Raw genomic sequence first — 22,739 nt, forward strand, 5'->3', positions numbered from 1 at the left:
AGCCATGCAAGCCCAAGCCATGACACTACCTCCACCATGCTTGACTGATGAGCTTCTATGGTTTGGATCATGAGCAGATCCTTTCTTTCTCCACACTTTGGCCTTTTCATCACTTTGGTAGAGGTTAATCTTGGTTCCGGAACTTTTATGGCTCATCTCTGTATTTCTTTGCGAATTCTGGCTTTCTGATTCTTACTGCTCAGGAGTGGTTTGCATCTTGTGGTATGGCCTCTGTATGTCTGCACTTGAAGCATTCTTTGAATGGTGGATTGTGATACCTTCACCCCTGCCCTGTGGAGGTTGGTGGTGGTGTCACTGACTGTTGTTTTTGAGTTTTTCTTCACAGCTCTCATAATGTTTCTGTACGCTGTTGTTTTCCTTGGCCAACCTGTTCAAACTCTGGATGTTCCAGTGGTTTCTTTACTTTTCAGTACATCCCAAATTGTTTTATGCCCAATGTTGTGCAATGGCCCTGATCGATTTTCCCTCATTTCTCAGTTTCCAAATGGCTTTCTTTTCTCCCATAGACAGCTCTCTGGTCTTCATGTTGGTTTATCCTTTTGAACAACAAATGCAGTCTTCACAGGCAAAACCTAGGGCTCAAACCAAGAGCAGACATTCAGAGATATTAATTCTTTAAACAATCAATCTAACAGGGCACACCTGGGCAATAGGAAGCACCTATAAGTCACATGTTCCAATATTTCGATCATTTTAAAAAATGGGTGGGTTCAAACAAAAGGTGCCATGTTCTAAGTTGTTTAACACATCTAGATGTAAATATAAGCAAATAAAAGTGGAAATTCTGATCTATCATCTCATATTCATGTTTTGATCTCAAACCCATGTATTCAGTGTATAGCAAAAAAAAAAAAAAAAAAAAAAAAAAGAATTGGCCTTGCCGTTCCAATACTTTCGGAGGGGACTGAAAATAAACGAGTCAACATATTGTGAACTAAATAAACTTGTGAAATAAATAAATAAATAAACATTATTATGAAATATTTCATCATATTCATTTTCACAATAACTCACATTTCAATTTGTTTTATTTCATAATAACAGTTTTAATTTCAAAATGTTTTGTTTTTTCAAAAGACTACTTTTATTTCTGATTTTTTGTTATTTCACAATCACATAATTATTTCATAATGACACTTATTTCATTCTGTTGTAATCTGTCATATTAAACCTCTTACTTGAAACAATAACTCTCTATAAATTATGTCTCATTATGTTTTGAATGGATGACAATATTGTTGGGAAGGGGAAAAAAGCAACCCAGCTGAAATTTACGGTGCTTTCACACCTATTAGTCAGACTCTAAACCAGAGCAAAAGTGATCATTTTGGTTTGTTTGCTCTTTGATGTGGTTTGTTTTCCTAAACGCTAAACTCCTTCATTCATTGACCAGAAATACGATGACGGGGGAAAAACATGATCGAACATTATTAGTTTCAAACGGATTAAACGCTGCATATGTGAAAGCACCCTTAATTATCATGCAGCTGGACTGTGAATATTAGTGAAGAGAAGAAGAAAAGCGTGTCTTGATCACAGTTAAATTTATGCTGTATTCGAGTAAAGGTCATAACTCATAATTTCTGATCTCTGACTAGGAAAATCTAAAGAAAACACAACCCTCAACTCAGAATTCCTATTCAGGACTCAGGAAGGGCTCCTCAACTCTACTTTCAACAAGAGATGTCAGTCATGGCTGCGCACAGCATCAGCAGCAAAGTAGCACTTTTTACCTTTATACAAGTATTTGCTCCAGATCGCTCAACATACAGACACATTCACTTCCCAAATCTATAACATTGACTATACAGTTCAATATCTTGAGAGAGAAAATATATCACTCATCACAGTGAGCTAGTTAGGGTGTTGCTAACAAAAGATGAACTTGGAGAGGTCCTTGTTTTTTTTGTTTTTTTTTTGAGGTAAGCCAAATGCAGCGTAAGTGTACGTTTTCCACACTTTCATGTTTATGAATATGGAAGCATAAGAAATAATGTTTCAGATCTTCTGGTGGGACAGTGAATAGTTGCAGAAAATACATCTCACTATTACTGCAGCGTATGTAGCATGTACATTTATAGAAAGCATTTCAAAGAATCTGACTATGCAAAAACCACTGACAAATATCTATTTTCCAGCGAAATTGACAAACTTCCTCATTTGTTCAGCTTCTTCTGTTTCGCCTATGCAAGCACACATTTCTTTTATTAGTTAACACTCGTTGAGAAAGGCTTAGTCAGCAGCAGCAATATCTGTGACAGTGGAGACAGATTAGCATCTCTGGCCCAATTGATCAGGTAGCTTCAGTTTTAAATACTTCAAAGGAAACAGCATGATAATGATCCTCGAATTATGTGAGTCAAAACCCATGGAGATATTGCCATTTCACGATTGAACGTCCAACATGCGGAAACAGGCCATTAGCTCGCGGAGTGAGCTAGACTAGCTAGCCAGCTCTTTTGATGCTTTAGAGTATGAAAGCTCTGTGCTCTGTATTGAACTTAAGATGTCACTTCAGCGTTAGCTAAAGATTGTCTGTTGTGTTAATATATTTAAGAGCTGCTACAGCCCGTAGATATTGCTCAGAATAATGTGTAAGGAATATCTTTGCTAGATAGATATGTAGAATCGTGTTTGAATTAACATGAGCTCGTTAGCTAGCTAATGAACCTAGCAAGCTACAGAAATCCCAACAGAGCTAAATCCCAAGTTAGCTAGCCAACTAATGTTTTTTTTTTTTTTTTTTTTTTTTTTTTGATGTTTATTGGGATTTTGTGTAACAAGACAAAACACACACAAAAATAGTACAAGATTGCCTATGGTTACAGTGATCTATTACAAAAAGGTATGTATCCTTGTACTTGCATGTCTGTTACTCCATATGTATTTTCTTCACCTCATACCTTCTCCATTTTTCCCACTTATTAAAAAATACTTTTTCCTTCGTCCATAGCTGGCAAGTTATTTTTTCCAATATGTAGATCTCTCTTACAATTTGTTCTATATTTGGTGGTTCTATCCTATACCAATTTCTTGTGATTGTTTTTGGTTGCTATAAGTAATATTTTGTTTAAGTATCTGACATTATCATTAACATTCGTTTATATCTACAATGTACATAACTCTAAATTCTGTAGGAATTCGAATTAGTTGTCAGTTGTAGACATACAAGAAAGTAATTTCTATGTAACTCATTTTCTACCAAATGACTTATTTACACAGTGATAGCTCAGTGGTTAAGGCATTGGGCTACTGAACAGAAGACCATGGTTTCAAATCCCAGCAAATCCAAGCTGCCACTGTTGGGCCCTCAAGCAATGACCTTAACCTTCAACTGTTCAGTTGTATTCTGTCTCAATTGTAAGTCACTTTATATAAAAGCAGCCAAAATGAGGTAAATGTACTCTTACTTGATTAATTTACTTTTTCTCAAGTAAATTATTAGCAGCACCACCACTGATACAACTCCAATACAACAGCAACACCGTGAAGACAGAGCATGTCAAAAACATTTCTGAATGTTCATCCTTTACCAACCTCATTCAAGAAGCAAAGGTTATTCCCATCCTCCAAGATCCCAACCAGTCTAGCTTCAAACTGGCACACTCCACAGAGACTGTCCTTTTGGCTGTCACTGAGAAGCTACATGCTGCTAAATCAGCCAAACTGGCTTCAGTCCTCATCCTCCTTGACCTTTCAGCAGCGTTTGACACAGTGAACCACAAGACTCTCTTGTCCACCCTCATGAGCCTAGGAATTCGTGGTGCAGCATGGCAATGGTTTGCTTCCTACCTGGAAGGTTGGTCATATCAGGTGACATGGAGGGAATCCACGTCTGCTCCCCGCAGACCCTCCACTGGTGTCCCACAAGGCTCAGAACTTGGTCCTCTCCTGTTCTCCCTCTATACTCGATCTCTTGGTGCGGTCATATCCTCACATGGGTTTTCATACCACTGCTATGCAGATGACACTCAAGTCATCCTCTCCTTCCCTCCGTCAGACACTCATGTTTCTGCTTGGATATCAGCATGTCTGGCAGACATCTCATCATGGATGACAGCTCATCAGCTGAAAATTAATAGCAGCAAAACTGAACTGCTGTTCATCCCAGCTGATTCATCCCCATCTCAGGATCTTGCAATCTCCCTAGACAACTCTCTGATCTCGCCTTTGGTTACTGCACACAACCTTAAAGTAACCATGGACAATCAACTGTCCTTTTCCTCTCACATTGCTAATCTGACACGCTCATGCTGATTTCTCCTTTATAACATCAGAAGAATTCATCCAATTCTTTCCACACAGGCCACACAGATGCTTGTTCAGTCCCTTGTCATTTCAAAACTGGACTACTGTAACTCACTCCTGGCAGGTCTGCCTCTGAGCACCATTCGTCCTCTGCAACTGATCCAGAATGCAGCTGGACGACTGTTTTTTAACCTTCCTAAGTTCTCCCACACCACCCCATTGCTAAGCCTCCTCCACTGGCATCATGTAGCTGCCCTCATCAGATTTAAAACACCTACCTATAAAGCCAAAAACGGACCAGCACCCACATATCTCAAAGCACTTATCACATCCCGCACGGCACCACACTCCCTCTGATCCTCCAGCACTGCTCGACTGGTCCCACCATCTGTCAGGGTACAAGGAAGGCATGCATCGAGACTCTTCTCTGTTCTGGCACCTAAGTGGTGGAATGAACTTCCCGTAGATGTCCAAACAGCTGAGTCTCTGGCAGTCTTCAAACGACAGCTAAAGACTTACCTCTTCATAAAGTACTTAAATTAGCACTTTGTATTGTCTGAGCGTTTATCTATTACCTCCCCAACAGAGTTTTTGGATTGATGGTATTCCTAGTTTGTGACCTAGTGAGCCAATATCAGAATGTATTTATTGCTAGACTTCAAAGCACTTTTGTAAGTTGCTCTAGATAAGGGCATCTGCCAAATGCCGTAAATGTAAATCCTTTATGCTACACTCTCAACAACACTGATCAACTGCTCATCCTGTTAGGAGAACATAAGGACAGCACAAACACACACACACACACGCAGCCCTGATTTCCTGACTGACCTTTGCAGTGAGTGATTATTTATGTGTATTTTTTTTTTTTTTGCTCTGTTTTTTTCCTCTACATTTTTATTGCTTGTTTGTCAGTTCAGTGCTTTCGCAATACTGAAACAGATGGTCGTTCGAATAAAGCTCATTGAATTGAACTGAGCTAAAATTCAGCTGTTCAAACAGCCAGGTGGAGTTCATTCCACCATCTGGGTGCCAGGACAGAGAAGAGTCTTGATGCATGTCTTCTTTGTACCTTGAGAGATGGTGGGTTCAGTCAAGCTGTGCTAAAATTTTAGAGAGAGTGTGGTAAGAGCAGGTGGGATAAGTGCCATAAGCTATGTGGACACTGGTTCATTTTTGGCTTGTAGGCAAAGCATCAGTGTTTCAAATCCCATGCAGTCAACTACAGGGAGCATACAATATATTCAGGAGAAAAAAAAAACTCAGAGCACACTGAATATTAAGCTGGATACACCTTCAAACTATCTTAGTAAGACCTGCCCAAAATTAACTCCGTAAGGGAGACCAAAACCACTCTTAATTACATAACCGAGGCTACTAATTAGCAATGCATCCAATTACCATGGTATAACCATGTTATCACAGTATTTACCTTTAGAAGTAGCTCATTTCCTCATTTCAATTTTATTTCCATCACTGGAACTAAGAGGCCTAAACCTGTTCTAGTATGACAGTGCCCTTGTGCATAAAGCGAGGTCCATGAAGACATGGTTTTCCAAGGTTGGAGTGGAAGAACTCAAGTGATCTGCGCAGAGCCCTGACCTCAACCCCACTGAACGCCATTTTTGATATTTAATCTAAAAGTTTTTGACTCCTCCCTGTGGGACTCAGAACTAAGCAGATAGTACACAAGAACCAGAATCCTACTTTACTAGCAAAGAATAAACCCAAAATAGAAAAAAATTATACACACTGAATATTGAGCTGGTTACACCTTCAACATATCTCAGTAAGTCTCCCACAACTAAGGGAGACAAAAACACTCTTTATTACACACCTGAGACAACTAATTAGCATTATATAACAGTTAGTTCTGGGTCACCAATTTGATTGGACAAGCATTCCAAGAGTGCTGATATTTAGTTATAACAGTACTGGTACATTTCACTGTTAAATTGTTTGTAATTAAAACTGTTTGTAACTGTTAGTATTTCACTCCACTTTTCTGTGTTTGCTACATAAAATTTAAATTCTAGCAAGTTTATTACACTGAAACTGTCAGTACACTTACTGTGGGCTGTCAATCAGTCTTTGTTGAATGGAAACATGCAGCACACTATTAAACTGTGACTTCTTCTGTAATTATTTCCATTGGTGGAGTTAAAAAACAAAATATTTGGCCATATTGTGTCTGAATGTCAGTTACTTGATTTCTTGTTTATAGAACTGTTGTATAAAAGCAACATCATAATCACAATTATACTGTTGTACTGAACATCAGCACGGCTGTGATTATCTACAGCCAAATCACAACTGTGCTGATATGCAGTACAATGACACTCTTGCTCTTGCAATATTGTGATATTGTGATACTCATGCATTAGTGTGATATGGGAAAAACAGAAGAGCAACTGTTCTTCAGCTAAGAATGACTAAGAACGACTGAGAATGCAAGTTGTGATCTGTAATATTCAGCAAGAATAGTCCAAAAATTACGTACAGGGGTTACTTATAATATGGTTGCAGGTCGTAAATCTGCGATTACAAAGATTTTTGAAAATTCAGTGGTGCCAAACCCACATGCACAACATGTCTGTCGGGACAAGTGGATACAAATCTCAAAATTTCTCAACCATATTTAAGCTCAGTGCCGCAACAAACCAAAGTCCTCACACATCTCAGTAGAAATGCTGCTTAATGTATCACTTATACCATAGCACAAGGACAATGCTTTATAGCTTCCATGTTATTTACATTGTTCAAAGTGACGACATTTCAATAGCAGTTAATAATAGCGCATAAACTACACTACAGGATAAAACAGTGAGCATCATTTTATTTAGTGAATGGAGCATCATAACATAATAAATAATAATAAAAGGCTAGTCACAGATATGATTGGTTTATTGAAGAAGAGAGGAATCTTAACAGTGGTCAATGTGATTTCCTCAGTTGCTGTCTTTTCAAGGAAGAACGTGATGAACACAGATTACAAAAACGCTGAATCATTCAAATGCAGTGTGGTAACTAGTATTTGAAACAAAGATGTGTGATTATTTCTCAGATGCAAGCAACATTGTGATACATGATACACAGTTTTTTTTAAAAACATAATTAAAGGCTATAATAAAGATGTTAAGGAATATGTGTGACCATAAGGCATAAGACAAGTGTGGAATTCATACTCCAATATGTTCCCCATATTATACACAAGAGTACCATCTCTTTTAGGAGGTAGACAATGTTACTTTGATCAAATGACAGCATATTTCAGACATGCATGCGCAAGTTCTTTTGTTTCAGGCAAGACTTTTTACTGTCTGCAGTATCACTCAGTATACAGTATGCAACAGTGTACGTGTCAGTATTTCTGTGCTACTAGTTGCACACCGCAGTGATAGAGATGACAAACTGGGATATGTTTGCATAATTTCTAGACATTCGAGGAAGATGCCTGCATAAACACACTGTAAAATAAAGAAGCATATTAAGGCATTTAAAATGGAAAACTACATAACAGAGGGTACTTGAATATGGTGAAGTTCCAGGAAACAGTGTTGCAGTTCAGTCAAGTTCTTCTTCAGTATGATTATCAGGCAAAAAAATTGCCTTCGTCAGAGTTTTGTCTCTGTAGGGTCACTTTGCACCCTCCACTGCATGATATGCTTTTTTCCATATACAGAAGGTCAGCGCAGGCTGTAGTGAGGAGACAGAAGAGGCCTGCGAGTATGCACTGTTCAGCTGTAGTTCACCAGAGCACTGGACAATCCAGATTACTGAAGCCTGGATCTTTCCTCAGGTCCCAGTAAGTGTTGTTGCTGACCCATGTATCATCTTTGGATTTCCTGTAAGTATCAGGCCAAAAAAAATTGGATTAAGCTATGGCCTTGTAAAAAGGTATTTAATTTAATGGTTTTGTATGGTTGTGGTAATGATTTAGCAAAGAAAAAAAATAACAATGAGAGTTATCCAAGGCTACATTTAAGCTTACAAAAATCTTTTAATTTCTCCTAAGCCCATTATCTATATCATCTATCCTCAAAATGAGAACAAATAAAAGAATACTACAACTATTTTAGCAAATATTGCTCAAATGCTAAAGCAAATAAAATTTTAAGGTATCTAAAAATCATCAAACTCAGGCCCAGAGGATGTAGAGCAGACCATGGCCTGTTGAAAACAAGCATACATGAGGCAAAAGCGTCTCTTCTAGCTGTTAATTAACTCAACCCATGCCTGTCAATCTGCTCATCATCCTATAATATCATCACATTTATTGTAATGACAAATATCACAGCAGATATTAAAGTGAGGACTGACAGAACAGCAAAACTGCCAAAAAAAAAAAAAAAAATTCTAAACATGTAAACTGAATTGATATTTTGGTCCTGTGTTCATTTACTAAAACGAATGTGGGTGGGATTAAATATTGTACTGCAGTGAGCCACTCGAGGGTGTCTGAGACCCTTAGCTACACTTTTCAACCACTTGAACGCAGTTAATTTTATATACATTCTATATACATTCTTAAACACTCAAATCCTGAAGGGCTTGGTAGTTTGCACCTTAAACATCCAGGAGCTATGAGTTAATGCATATTTACACCCTTACAATCCTTAGTTTCAAAACTATATACCTTCTCTATTAGTTACACAGTAGTTACTGTTTAATTCATAGTAGTATCTGAATGCTTTAAAACGTGTAAGTGATTAACAAGCAGGGCGTCTAAGATGAACAGACGTTGCACTGAGAAGGAAAGTGTTACTGGAGTGGTTCTTACTGGAAGAACCGTGGCTGATGTGCCATGTTGTTCTCCTCGAGGACTCTGCGCCTATCTCTCTGTAGCTGCTCGATTCTCTGCTTCTGTGCTTCTGCACCCTCAACATTCCCCTCCTCTAGTAACCTACACACACACACAGATGGCATGTTAGGAAACATGGCGTTCTCCCTTTGTCTTGCATTCCATAAGGCTTGATGCAGCATGTTATCTTCTGGCAGCCCAGAAGTGAAGTGATGAAACTGAAGTAATGAATCACCCTGCTGCGTACATCACAATTCAGAAACGCACAAATGTCGGGGCATTATTATAGAATAGACGATTGTGTCAGGACATAGTAGGACATGAATATCACTTTTCACACTATGAGTCAACAAAAAGTCACACTGAATCCAGAGCCTGGAACATGGGGCGTGAGGCAAAGACACGCCTTGGCTGGGACACCAGTTCAACACAGGACACCATGCACACATTCACAACTAGGGGCAATTTAGCAAAGCCAATCAACCTACTAACATGTTTTTGGGAGATGGGAGGAAACAAGAGATCTTGGAAGAAACCCATACAGACTTGAGGAGAACAAGACAGAGCTCCACACAGACAGTAATCTGAGCTCAGGCTTGACCCAGGGACCCAGAAGCTGTAAGCTGTAATGCTGCCTGATGCTTTTTTTTAATGCCCTTATGATTATTTCAAAATATATTCAGTATGGGTCCCTGGAGGCCTAGTGGTTAGGCCACAGCACTCTCACCACTGTGGCCTGGGTTCAATTCCCGGCCAGGGAACCGACCCCAGCCACTGGGGTTGCGTGCAACAGCGCACTCTGTGCCGGTCCCAAGCCCAGATAAAATTGGGGAGGGTTGTGTCAAGAAGTGCATCCGGTGTAAAAACTGTGCCAAATCAAATACGTAGATCAATGATCCACTGTGGCGAGCCCTAATGGGAGCAGCCGAAAGAGGAACAACAACAACATATTCAGTATGACATTTAATAGGCTGAACTATATGACTCTTTATCCATCACACTTTAATACTTCATTTTTAAAAATATTTTCATTTGGACATCCATTTATTAGTTTTGTTCCTATTAAGCATTTATTACTGTATGGGTTTTTGTGTCTGTCTGGCCTTTTTACTACAGTAACACATACATAACAATATATTTATCAATATACTCTATTTTAAATACTTTGTGGAAAATGCATATATATTGACATATATTAGAAATATGTTACATTGTTGCATAGTATTTTCCAATATATCAAAATATATTCTGCAAGGAATTTCTCCTAGTCAGTTGGATTCTTGAATTGAAATGTAAGTAAAATCAAATATTTTTATCTTTATCTTTATTAATAACAATTGTCTAGATTCCTGTTATGTGCAGAAATGCAAAATGCTAAAATGGGTTTACCTCTGATCGAGACGTAATCTCGTGTCCGTGGGCGGCAGTAAAGGTTTGGTCTGTGGATCCAGTTCATTCAGCTCAAGAGCAAACTTAGTGAAGCCGTAGTACTGCTCGTAGTCAGCAGGCATTGGATCTACATCAACAAAGTGAAGCTCATTAGAATCACCATAAAAGACATAATTTATTATATGTGTCACTGAAAGAAAAAAAAGTTCATCATCAAGAAGAAAATGTGATGTGACTTAGTAATTGTGATTAACAAAAGGTATACAGTTTGCATGTATGCTGTAAATCACATGGTCAGTGTGCTTCAATCACATAGACGTTTCTTGGCTAGCAGTATTTATAAATCGGAAATAATTGATTTTAATGCACATGGCATTGCATTACATTAAACGGTTTCTATTTCAGCTGCAATACACCACCTACTGGACTACAACTTGGTTACAGGATTCCTGGCAGAGGTGAACAGATGTGCATTGGACTATATGTATGTGACTCTTACTGGTTCTCCAGATGCATGTAGCTGATGGTGGGCTTCCACAGTATATACCCTCATGCCACTTCCCAAACAGCTTGTGTACCACCTTGCCTTTATGGTCCACGACTGTTCCTTCCACCTCGTTCATACTGGAGTTCCAGTACTTTGCCTGCAATGCACACAAACAAAAAGCAGCATCGTCATCATTGTCTCAGTCCAAACAATCCAAGATCAACACACTGTCAGTAGTGTTCTTTCTGAAACAGAGGACATCAGTCCAAAAGAAAAAGGTTGTTTTTATCCAAGTGATTTTCCTGAATGAGCCTATAGGCAGATCGCATGCAGTGTGTGTCCTTGCTCTTCAGCAGATGGCACTGCTGAGACATCAGTGAGTCAATGGTGAAATAATGAGGATGAACTGTCATTAATCACCTCTTTCTTTCCTCTCTCCTCCCTCTCTATCTCTCTCACTCTGTATTTATCTCATTCTCTCTCTGCCCCTTACTGTCTTCATCAGAGTGACCTGTAACTTTAGAAGCCGTGGCTTGTCTTTGGAACCGTGCCAATGTCAATTTCTATTCTCCCACAATCACTACCATAGCACTCCCATCACTGTGCTAAAGGATGCGTCTGTCTCCGGGTGGACCTTCTGTGTGATGGCTCTCTCAGAATCGGAGAATTGAAATACAGCATTCCTCTACTTCTCCATATACTGTAGCAGCAAGAGTGACGAAATGGTTTAGGTTCATTTGCTTCACACAGATCTTTCTTCTTCTCTATATGAACAACCTTCTACTAGATAAAGTAATTCAACATACACAGACTCTTAGATAATCAGAAGCAGCTGCTATAAATCAGTGTGTACAGGGAGTTTAGAACGATATATACATACATAAAGTTTAGCTAATTATATGATTATATGTGCTATATGATCCTTCAACATCATACAGTGCAGTGAATGAGATAGAGGTTATACAGCACAAGGATTTCATTTCAGTGGATGTCTACCAGCATGTGGGGAAATGTAGCTCACCTTGATGAAGGTGACTTTACACTGACAGATATCGCTGCTGGAGTTCTTAATGGAGATTTCCCCATAGTGCTCGATCCAGCGCTGACCACTCAGAATGTTGTGAATACACGATGTCACTTTGTTCCACTCATAGTGGTCTCCCAAGCTGTGATTTAAAGAAAGCAGGGATTTAAAATTACACCCAAATGCTGATTACCTAAAAGAGTTACAATATAAATTCTCCCAATATTTATATAAAACACTGCCACAGACAGGGCAGATATTAGCAACAGCATGACTCCGTGTGTTCGTAACACATAAACCGTGGACGTAAAGAAGGCAATGTCACAACTGTTCCATGAAACTTGAGGTTTTTATTTGTTTTTATTTACCCAAATAATATTATTTAATCACTGATATCTAACTAAATTTTACATTTCATAGGCTACATAAAGTCTCCCATCTTCATGCAGGACTATTTTTTTTTAAAGATTTTTTAAGCACCCTTCAAAATAGGCCAAATCCCAAATGACTTCCTATTCCCTATATGTGCTCACTACATAATGGTGTTCCAGAAACTACTTAGTGCACTCTGTGCCCAGTAGAACATCATTTAGGAATCAGCAACAGAAATCTCTAATAAATGCTTGATCATTTCATAAATATTATTATATTTATTTAATTTTAAAGAAAATCACTGTATAAAATAAAAACACGTCAATAATGTATGCCGTAAATAAGATGCATTTATTTACTGCCCTTTCACCTAATCAAGCAACACAAGTTGCATTCGGCCAGAAAATGTTCAGCAAACAAAAGATCCAATAGACTAGGAGTGTCTTGTCTTGTCCATAAAGAGCTGGTGTGACTGTAGGTTTTAATTCTAACTAAGCAGGAGCCACAATTAAAAGTTTGAAGACCCAGACCAGCTCATTAAAGTGATGTAATCAGGTGTGGTTGCAATGAAAAGCTGCAGCCACACTGTCTGTTTGTGCATTAGTCTCCCCTTCCATAGACCTACTTTATGTCAGTTAGAGTAGAATATGGAATGTTAAACATTCAAATGTGGATATTCTGACCCTGAATACATATACTGTATAGGCCTATGATGAAAATCCAAACAGTATTTATGTGGTGTCCTGGGAAAACCTTTCACATGATGAAATTTTGAAATTATTTACTATATATAGTTCTGAAAACTACATTTTTTACATTTTTTACAATTTACTATGGCATGTAACTATCCATCAATCTGATCAAAGCATGGCATTCATGACTGATGGCTGTGTGAAGAAATCACACTAAGCAAGGTACAACACTTAACCCAGGCAATCCTCCTCCGGAGCACCAGAGGGCAACCTCCCCTGAATTTTGAATGACTTATTCAGTTACCCAACATATAAGTCACATGGACTTTACCTGTGGTGAGAAACCTGAGCTGCGTTTTTGGATAGTGATTATGACCTTGTTGTGACCTTGTTTTGCCTCATCTTGACTCTGCACCTTGTCTACTTGTCTAGCCCTCTGAGCTCTGTATGCTGATTTTGATGGTATTTTTGGTATTTGGTATTTTTGACACTGTTCTGCCCAGTGACCCTGTTCTGACCCTGCCTTTGCTACTGATTTGGATTTGTTTGCATTCTGACTACTTTCAGTATCAACCTGGATTGTTTTGACCTTGATTTTCGTGTAAAATAAACCTCCAGAATATGGACCTGAGCTCAACATCTCTGAGGCTGTTGTTACATAAGGTTTGGAACATCTTTAGGCAGACTGCCTGAACTACTAAATAATATTAAAATATTATAATAATATTATAATTATAATAATATTCCATGTTGTTTTAGTGAAATATATTTTTGGTTTCTAGAAATGGGGCATCAAAATATTTTCAAATCTATTAAAACTGGCCTTTTCCGACTCTTGACCAGAATTCAGCCAGAGTGATATCCAGTGGGCTTTCCAGACTGACACACATATAGTAAAAATCTCTGACAGCTCTAACTGGTAATAAAACTGCATGTGTTCATGTGCACATAGAGAACAGAGAGAAAACTGCATGGCACAGGTAACATGTCAAAATCGGTCTTACTGTGTGTGGGAGCGACAGAAAAATAGTCAGCATATTAGAGCACTTACCCAGGAAGCACTACATGAGTGGTGCCAACAGGAACAATCTCCATGGACTTCCCCCAGAACTTGTTCTTCCACCTCACATCTGAATGCGTCACACACACATCAGGGTCACTTTGAGAGCAGACTGCCCACAGAGCCTCAGCGCTCCTCTGTACTATAAACATATCTACCTGTGACTGACATTTTACCTTGCCAGAAGATGAAGTTTTTTGACTCAGCATGGCATGCAGATATAGGGGGGTGATGGCTGACCTAAAGAGAGAAAAACACAAAGAGGTAACAGACCCCAGAGTGACGTACGTAAATAATATGTACATAAACAAACCCAGAATATAACCAGCATGAATATACTCATACCTGTTCTGCTATAAAGCGAAATCCTTTATCTGGCCGGTCGCACTCATACGTCTCCCCCAGCACTGGGTTGAAAGGTTTCCCTCCTGCTCTGTAGTAACTGGAGGCATAGCCCGATACAGCGAACGTTGCAATGTACACCTACACATTCACACAACACTAACTTAGACATTGATCTGTATCCATCCAGGTTTATTTAAAATGCTTACAAATACATCAAGTACCACAGAGCACCATTACTCCAGTTCAAAAGCAGTTGGAACAAGTAGAACTCGAAGCCAATGTGCCACTACCACCTTCTTGTTACTAATTTGTATGCCAGAAATATCCTTAAAATATACTTCAAACAGGAAGGAAGCCATTGAATAAAAATAATATCAGACCTTTGACCGTGCTGTGAGCTTGACCATGTTTTGATCGATTCCAAAATCTTATTATAAGTTCACAATGATAAATATCATTGGTTACAATGATAATTCCATATAAATCCTACAAACATTCAACCACTTGCTCTGGAGATATTGCGCTAACGAGAATCTCGAACGGATAGAGGTACATTCCGAAAACATTCCTCCACCACTTAGTGTTCGGAGACATGGAAAGTTGAGCCTGAGAGGTAAGATTGATGAAATTTCGATAATGACATGAAAACAGCAAACTGGACTTGGCACCAGCTCAAGACTGCACTCTCAAACTTCCTAAAGTGTGGACATTTGAGGAAGTGAATCATAATTGCTCTGGCTGTAAAGGTCATTATAAAACCATCAACACGTCTCTAAGCTGAGAGACAATTCTGATCTCCATCAAGCCATTATAGTCCACCATTGCCTCTCCCTCTCCTCTGTAATGAATACTGGAAGTACTCTTACACACAGAGTGTCTGACTGCAGCCAGTTTGAAAGCTCCTCTAATGGAGCAATGGTACAGTGGGAGAGAGCTAGGTCACTCAGGTCCACTCAGTGAACAGAGCAGCGACTGAAGAGCTTTGTGCACCTCTTAATGCAAGCCACTAACCTGACTTAGGCAATTAACTCTCCATTACACTGTCCTGAACACTTCACTTTTCTCAAGAACTGCCACATTTTGTTCAGAGTAGACAATTTTTTTTAAACCTTCCATTCATCAATGTGTTAAAGCTCTGCATTTAACTGAACTCATGTACACAGTGCATTATATGAGCTTCCTATAGTTTGATAGTTTCACAGTGAAGATGCCAGACACTGAAAGCCTCAATAAATATTACTGGAAGCACAACAAGCTCCACATCCATTATCTGTCTGAATGTCTGTAGATCTGCTGAATTGGAGCTGGCCAAAGCTCACTTTACCCACAGAAGAGATCACTCCATCATAGCAGAGACACAGTCATGGGCAATGGCCGTCAGATGTCTGATGAGCTGGATTAGACTGGCCTTTAAAAGGCATGGCTCCAGTAATGGTAAATGTGATCAGCTAACTGCAACTGACAATGTAAATCAAACATCTGACACAACAGAGGCAAGACAATTTAGATGACTGAAAGTATCTGTGTGACAGGAGAAGTGATACACTATCTGTAATAAGAAGATGATCAAATTCAGGACTTCTTGGAAAGCCGAGATATTTTACTATTGGGAAATTCAAGCATTTTTTTAAGAACACCCCAAGGCATGGCATCTGGCACTAGGCAATGTGGAATAAAGGAATTATACAAGAAATGGACTCAAATGCATAAAAATATGCTAAAAGCTTGCCATTTAATTCTAATTTCAGCTTGGTCAGAAATTGTTGGGTAATTTAGAACAGCACAGCTGCAAAGTATAAAGTATAACTGCACTCATAATAGGTTTCTATAATTTCTATAGTAACAACTTATTCACAAGGATTTGTACGGTGGACACATCATATAAATTAAAAGTGTTTCAAAACAGGACAGAGGGTTTTGAGCTGTGCAGTATATTAGTAACTACATTTTTGTTAAGAGAGAGAAAAAAAGAGAGGCTGTTGGGGGAGTGACAGTTTATAGCTGCTATAACAAACTTGTTTCACGGATGTTCCACAACATTAATGGCACTATAAACTGATAAAAGTATGATGTGTCATTCTTTAATAAATAAAAATGTGTAATCATTGGTAAATTGCTGTTGTATGGAGGAAGGAAACAAAATGAGATGTGCTATTGTAGGAAAATAACCGACTTCAGAAGCTTTGTGCCAGAGCCTATCACACCACCCTGTTGTTGATTACTTTCCTGTACTAGCATCCCCCACACCGTACACATTTTACAGCTTTATGATTTCAGTTGAAATTTATATTTTGTAAGAATAAACCATCTCTTCTCTCATTGACACTTGTCATTATTAGTAAAGTTATCAAAATATTTTTTAAAAAATCTAGTTCTAGATGTTTATATGAAATTATCACATTATTGCACCATTATTTATTAACCACGTCATACATGTGTATATGTATATGTGTGTATGTCCTGATGGATACCATGCGTTCAAACGGGTCCGGTGTGTGTGCGGCTCGGTCGAGCAGCTCGCTGTACTCCAGCTCCTCACACAGCCTCTGCAGGGTGTTGAGCGGCTCGTTCAGCTGCACCGGCATGGCCACCTTGGACAGGTCCTTTCCAATGTTATTCCTCAGGATGTTCCACAGACTGATGTTGCTGGTGTTGGGGCTCGGAGAGGGGAGCAAAGAACGTCGCTTTCCCTGGGGAATACCATTCTCAACACAATCTAAGAGCAGAGCAGATTCATTAGATGAGGAAGACTAGTCCTCGAGTATCAGAATATTCTGGAAATTGTCTCGGAGGTGTGAAGAAGTACACAATACAATAAATCTCAAATGTCTTGGTGCTTGTACTGTCACTTCTTAACTGATCAGGTCTTTATTTGGTGCAACAGTTTTTTTTTTTGAGACTGAAAGAACAAGAGCAAATAAAGTGAAATGCCTGAGTCACCTGTGTCAAGTCTCTCATTCTGGACCTCGTTGCTGAAGTTGTCCATGGAGATATTATCACTGATATCGCTGATGTACGAGTCATCTTCTGAAGGCTAACAAGAGAGAAAGATCTTTATTACCGCAGTTCCGCTGTCTTGTCAGATTAACACCTCCTGCTCACAGCAGGTTACTCACAAGCCTGGGGAGCACTGATCACTCTGCTCCTCTTTTACCACCCACCATTAATAACAGTGGAAGTCTCACTCAAGTGTTTGCAGCATGTTTGTATGATTGAATTTGAGAGTAGGAGTGGAGGATAGAGAAAGAGCAAGAGAGAGAGAGAGAGAGAGAGAGAGAGAGAGAGGGAGAGAGAAACTCTCAGGGGGATGGGAACAAATTTTCACTTGGCTCTTTGGAGGGGTATTTTTAGAAGCAAGCAATTAGCTCCATTTTCACATTACTTCTGCTACTGGAGCTGCTTGGACAGGTCTGCTTGAAGCAAAAAAGAAAACGAGTTTGAGAGAAGTGAAAGAGAACCAAGATATGACCTGAAATGTCTAAGGTTGGTGTATAGTGCATCATCCAACATACTGCTGGCTGTAGCATCAAACACCAGTCAACAGCAAGCTAGAAACTATCCTACTCCAGGATATGAGTCACACAGTAGGGGGGGGAGTGAAGGTGGGCATAGCATTCGGCATAGTAATATTCCTGGAAAAACATCAGGCTGTAAGGAAAATATTACAAGGTGGTGAAATGTAGAAATAGCTATACGCGTTGATAAGAACACAGTGCTGTAAGTTTAAAATAAACTGGCATAACATGTACAGAGTTGCCATGAAGGTCCTTACCTCGTTCTCAGAAGAGCTTGCTGAAAGCAAGACTTCTTGAGCATCAAAGAACTCGGACAGGGACTCTGTAATGGAAGCTCGGCTCTCATTGGACGCCTGGTGGACGAGGTGGCGGGAGCAGTCTGAGGATTCCTGCTTCTGTAAGGGCAAGTCATAGCTTTGTAGAATTGCAGACATATATGGCTCTTACACAATGGCTATTTCTAATCATTCCACCAGGTACACATCAGTCAAACAGGAATCCTAAAGACATGGTGTACCATGATTCAAAGCAAAATTATTCACCAAATACCACTTGCTCCCATTTTTTTTTACAGAAGAAACAAGGCCAAACCCAATTAGAAAAGATGCAAGCATATCATGGCTTCTGATTCTAAACAGGAAAGAAAGCTATAAGCTCCTACCGCAAGCCATGCTAATTAGGGCAGAAGGAAGGTGTTTATTCAGAAAGCACGTTGTTGACAGAGTAAACCACAGGAAATACCAGGGGTGATGTTTTTTTCCATGTGTGGGAGTTTGATTGTTTGGGTATGTGTCAAGCAACCTCCTTAACCATCATCAACTTTAAATGATTAAATGAATGAGTATCAAATCTTATGTATGAAATAAAGTAAGACACGGCAGAAAGATTACCTGCCACAGGTTTCTACAAGGCAAGTGACTAATACACTGCTTGGAATAATGATGAAATATTCTCCAACAGTTATTTGATTGGGGCTCATGCAGAAAATGGGGTTTTATAAACAAAGACATTCTTCAAAGTGAGCTTGAGATAATAATGATATTTCATCAGCACAATGTCATGTTTAGTTTTCATTTCTCCATTGCCACTACTGTATTTGTAGCTGTCCTGTGAGTTTCACGTCCTATTGGTGGCTTTTGGAAGAGTATTGTTGTAGCACTCACACGATGAGATTTTAATAAAAAATTCTGACAATGGCAGAATTTTGCTGTCAGCTGTCTCTGGTCACAATGGCACCAAATCGATCTCATGACCAAAGAATTTTTTTTTTAAATCTGTGACAGCAAAATCAGGCTGAAAATTGTACAGTGTCAAAGCCAGATTTAATTTATAAAAATTATTCCTAGCCTGAGTACTATTCCAGATAAACCGTGAATACAGATTTCTTCCCTGTTTTACCCATTGAGTTAAAATAAGACTTTCCTTTTTAAGACACAGTAACAGTAAGTTACTTCACTTTTACACAGTTCTGAATAATTCTTTCCTGATGAATCACAGCAACGGTCAGAGTTTCTAAGCACATGTTTGGTTACTGCTAACAACAGCTAGGGGCAGCAGAAGGATAGAGTCAACTCTGCCTTGTTTTTCATCTATGAAACGCATTAACCCTTGCCAGTGGCTCTTCCTGGAACGTGGGGATGATGTTGGTGAGCAGATAATAAGATGGTGCTGCTGGTGGTGGTGTATTCCTCACACCCACCTGCAGCGAGCCAGTGCTGAAGTTTTTAAGGACGGCAGGCTCTGAGATATGTGACTCTACGTGTATCTTGCAGAGGCGCTCTCTCAAATCAGAGTTCTGTGCTAAAGCCTGCGAAAGCAAACAGCAACCAGCACAAGCACACATACACGCACACACACACACACACACACACACACACACACACACACAGAGCAAAGTGTTGCAAAGTGTTCCCTAAAGATTCTCTACTCTTCTGGAACAGAACACATTTATAACCATCTCAGCTCTGAACTGTCATGTGTTGGAGGTGTTCTTAAACAGGGTATTAAAAAGCTTGATGAGCCGTCTTTTTGCCAGGCCACAGATTGTCATTTGAGATGTGCTATTTTTCCCAAACTGTGTTTGCTAGATATTCTCAATCTGAAAAGTCTCCATGTTCCACAATCTGTCTTATTCCACTGTCTTTAATCAGGTGTTAAAAGGCTTTGGATGTAAACTAGTAAGAGAACGCTGCTGAGTAACAGGACTGTCATAGGAAACATGTCCCAAAGTGTTTTATTCCAATTTCCTACCAAAGTATTCCAATCAAAGTATGACAAATTGTGCATTATCCTGTTATCACTTATAGCAGCAATAAACATTCACTCAACAACCTCTCTTTATTTCTCTCTTAAAGTTATTAGGACAAAAAAAACATAGCTTGTCATATTACTGAGAAACCGCAAAGCACATAGTCCTCTCCAGCAGCATCAGGTAATGTTCACATCAGCCAACAGAATGGGGAAAAAATGTGATCTCAGTGATTTTGACTGTGGCATGATTGTTGGTACGAGACGAGCTGTTTTCTGTATTCCTATAACTGCTGATCTCCTGGAATTTTCACACACAACAGTCTGTAGAGTTTACTCAGAATGGAGCAATAAAGAAAAAAACATCCAGTGAGCCGCAGCTCTGTGGACAGAAACGCCTTGTTGATGAGAGAGGTCAGTAGAGAACGGCCATAATGGTTCAAGCTGACAGAAAGGCTACAGTAACTCAGATATCCACTCTGTACAATTGCGGTGAGCAGAAAAGCATCTCAGAATGCACAACATGTCGAACCTTGAGGCAGATGGGCTACAAAAGCAGCCAAGAACAGAAAGCTGAGGCTGCAGTGGGCACAGACTTACCAAAACTAGACAGTTGAAGAATGGAAAAAACGTAGCCTGGTCTGATGAATCTCAATTTCTGCTGAGGCACACAGATGGTAGAGTCAGAATTTGGCACCAACAGCATGAATCCATGGACCCAACCTCAACAGTCCAGGCTGCTGGAGGTGATGTAATGATGTGGGTAATGTTTTTTGACACACTTTGTGCCTGTTAATACCAGGCAATCATCGCTTGGATGCCACACCCGATTTGAGTATTCATGGCCACAATTTACCCATCTTCTAATGGCTGCTTCCAGCATGATAACACACCATGTCACAAAGCAAAATTCGTCTCAAACTGGTTTCATGAACATGACAATGAGCACTGAACATGACAACTGGATCTGAATCCGATAGAACACCTTTGGGATGTGGTAGCACAGGAAATTTGCAGCATGAAAGTGCACTTGAAAAATCTGCAGGAATTGCATGATGCAATCATGTCAACATGGACAGAATCTCAAAGGAATGTTTCCAACATCTTGTGTAATCAATGCCACGAAGAATTGAGGCTGTTCTGAGAGCAAAGGGAGGCCCTACCCAGTCTTAGTATAGTGTTCCTAATAAAGTGCTCAGCGAGTGTACATTTAATGATGTACACTTTAACAAAGTTTCTTTACTAATTAATAAGCAGAGCCTCTTGATGCCTGATTAAAGACGGTAAGACATGTCAAAAAAAAAATTTTTATAACACAGTATGAGTACAAAATAGCAGAGTGTAGACACAAGTCATGTCAGAATTATAGTAATTATGAGCTAAAAAGCATTCAAAAAAGCATCTTTGCAAACTCATAATTAGCAGTTGAGATTTCTGAATTTTCTGAAAGCTCTGACTCAAAAGTGTGTGAAGTGACGCTGTAAACAACTGAGAACCAAGGAAGTGGCTTGGAAGAGTGTAATGTAACGTTTTAAATTCCCTATCATTTTCAGTAACAGCCTCATAACAAAACACAAACACTTCAGTGCAGCATTTTAGCTTTTAGCTTTGTGCCAGGAAAAAAATGCTAAAATATGATTTAGTTCATAGTTACATAAAAATAACATTTCCAAGATTCCAAGCAGAATCTCCAAGTTGTTATCTGTAATTACTGTAATTCCGACATGACTGTATGAATTACTAGCCAATTCCAGCACAGGAGGTGGGAATTATCAAGAAGTGGAATTTGACAAATAAAATGGGTGGGGGGACTGACAGGGGACTTTTTGTTGGTATTCTTCTCTAAATTTATCAGTGGATTGCTGTTCTGTGTTTTGGTCTACACTTGAGAGTAGGTTTAGTATACGGATGCACTTTTCAATAATCAGTCAGTCACTGAGCAACAATGCTTCTTCTAGATCAGGGGTTCCCAAACTAGTGGTTTGCGACCCTACATGGGGTCACTTAATTTACAACTGAAGCCATGACAGAAACTCGCAATCTCTTTTTGTGTATTTTAGTCTTTTTCTCTATCCAGACATGCTGCACCTAGTGTAGGAATTCGGCAATATAAATGGAGAAATTTCCCCATTCATCTACCTCTGCTCTTCTTTATGCCTTACATATCGTTTGAAGCTGGATATGACAGGGGAAATGAGATGCGTGCTTTCAAACACACTTTTGAAAAACTGTGTCAAGCTCAGCCTTCCCACTAGATTGGGAAGTCAGTGCAAGAAATGTTTATTTGGTTTTTAGTCAATTATGTTGCAAGTGTTACTAACATATGATTGTCACAAATCCCCTCAGTGCACGGCACATTTCCCATCACGACGTGCGCTGCTCAGACTCTTACTATGATGTTTTGGGTTTACTTCCTGGTCCAGTCTCCGCCCTGCTTTCTTTATTTGCATGTCACCTGATTGTCTCCAGCTGTTTTGTGTTTGTTCATCATTAGTTTGCCTAGCTGTACCCTCTTTTGTCAAAGTTTCTTTGCGAAGCCTG

General features: G+C 39.3%; 1 protein-coding gene across 3 annotated transcripts in view; it reads right to left on the reverse strand.

Moving 5' to 3' along the window:
• Positions 1-7,152: 7,152 nt before the first annotated feature.
• Positions 7,153-22,739, reverse strand: part of osbpl3b (oxysterol binding protein-like 3b) — a 58,315-nt gene continuing 42,728 nt past the window's right edge. For 2 of the 3 annotated variants that reach the window (XM_053234232.1, XM_026939835.3), the window contains 12 exons: positions 19,651-19,758; positions 18,209-18,346; positions 17,377-17,470; positions 16,908-17,152; positions 14,437-14,574; positions 14,268-14,331; positions 14,083-14,161; positions 11,965-12,109; positions 10,956-11,100; positions 10,457-10,583; positions 9,047-9,169; positions 7,153-8,111 (listed from right to left, as the gene is read on the reverse strand). In XM_053234232.1, the coding sequence (XP_053090207.1) occupies positions 8,015-8,111; positions 9,047-9,169; positions 10,457-10,583; positions 10,956-11,100; positions 11,965-12,109; positions 14,083-14,161; positions 14,268-14,331; positions 14,437-14,574; positions 16,908-17,152; positions 17,377-17,470; positions 18,209-18,346; positions 19,651-19,758 (1,503 nt within the window). In that variant the 3' untranslated portion in view covers positions 7,153-8,014. The remainder of the gene's footprint in view (positions 8,112-9,046; positions 9,170-10,456; positions 10,584-10,955; positions 11,101-11,964; positions 12,110-14,082; positions 14,162-14,267; positions 14,332-14,436; positions 14,575-16,907; positions 17,153-17,376; positions 17,471-18,208; positions 18,347-19,650; positions 19,759-22,739) is intronic. The other variant, XM_026939837.3, reaches the window with a different exon arrangement.

The sequence above is a fragment of the Pangasianodon hypophthalmus genome, chromosome 1 (assembly GCF_027358585.1).
Source record: "Pangasianodon hypophthalmus isolate fPanHyp1 chromosome 1, fPanHyp1.pri, whole genome shotgun sequence".
NCBI classification, from domain to species: domain Eukaryota; kingdom Metazoa; phylum Chordata; class Actinopteri; order Siluriformes; family Pangasiidae; genus Pangasianodon; species Pangasianodon hypophthalmus.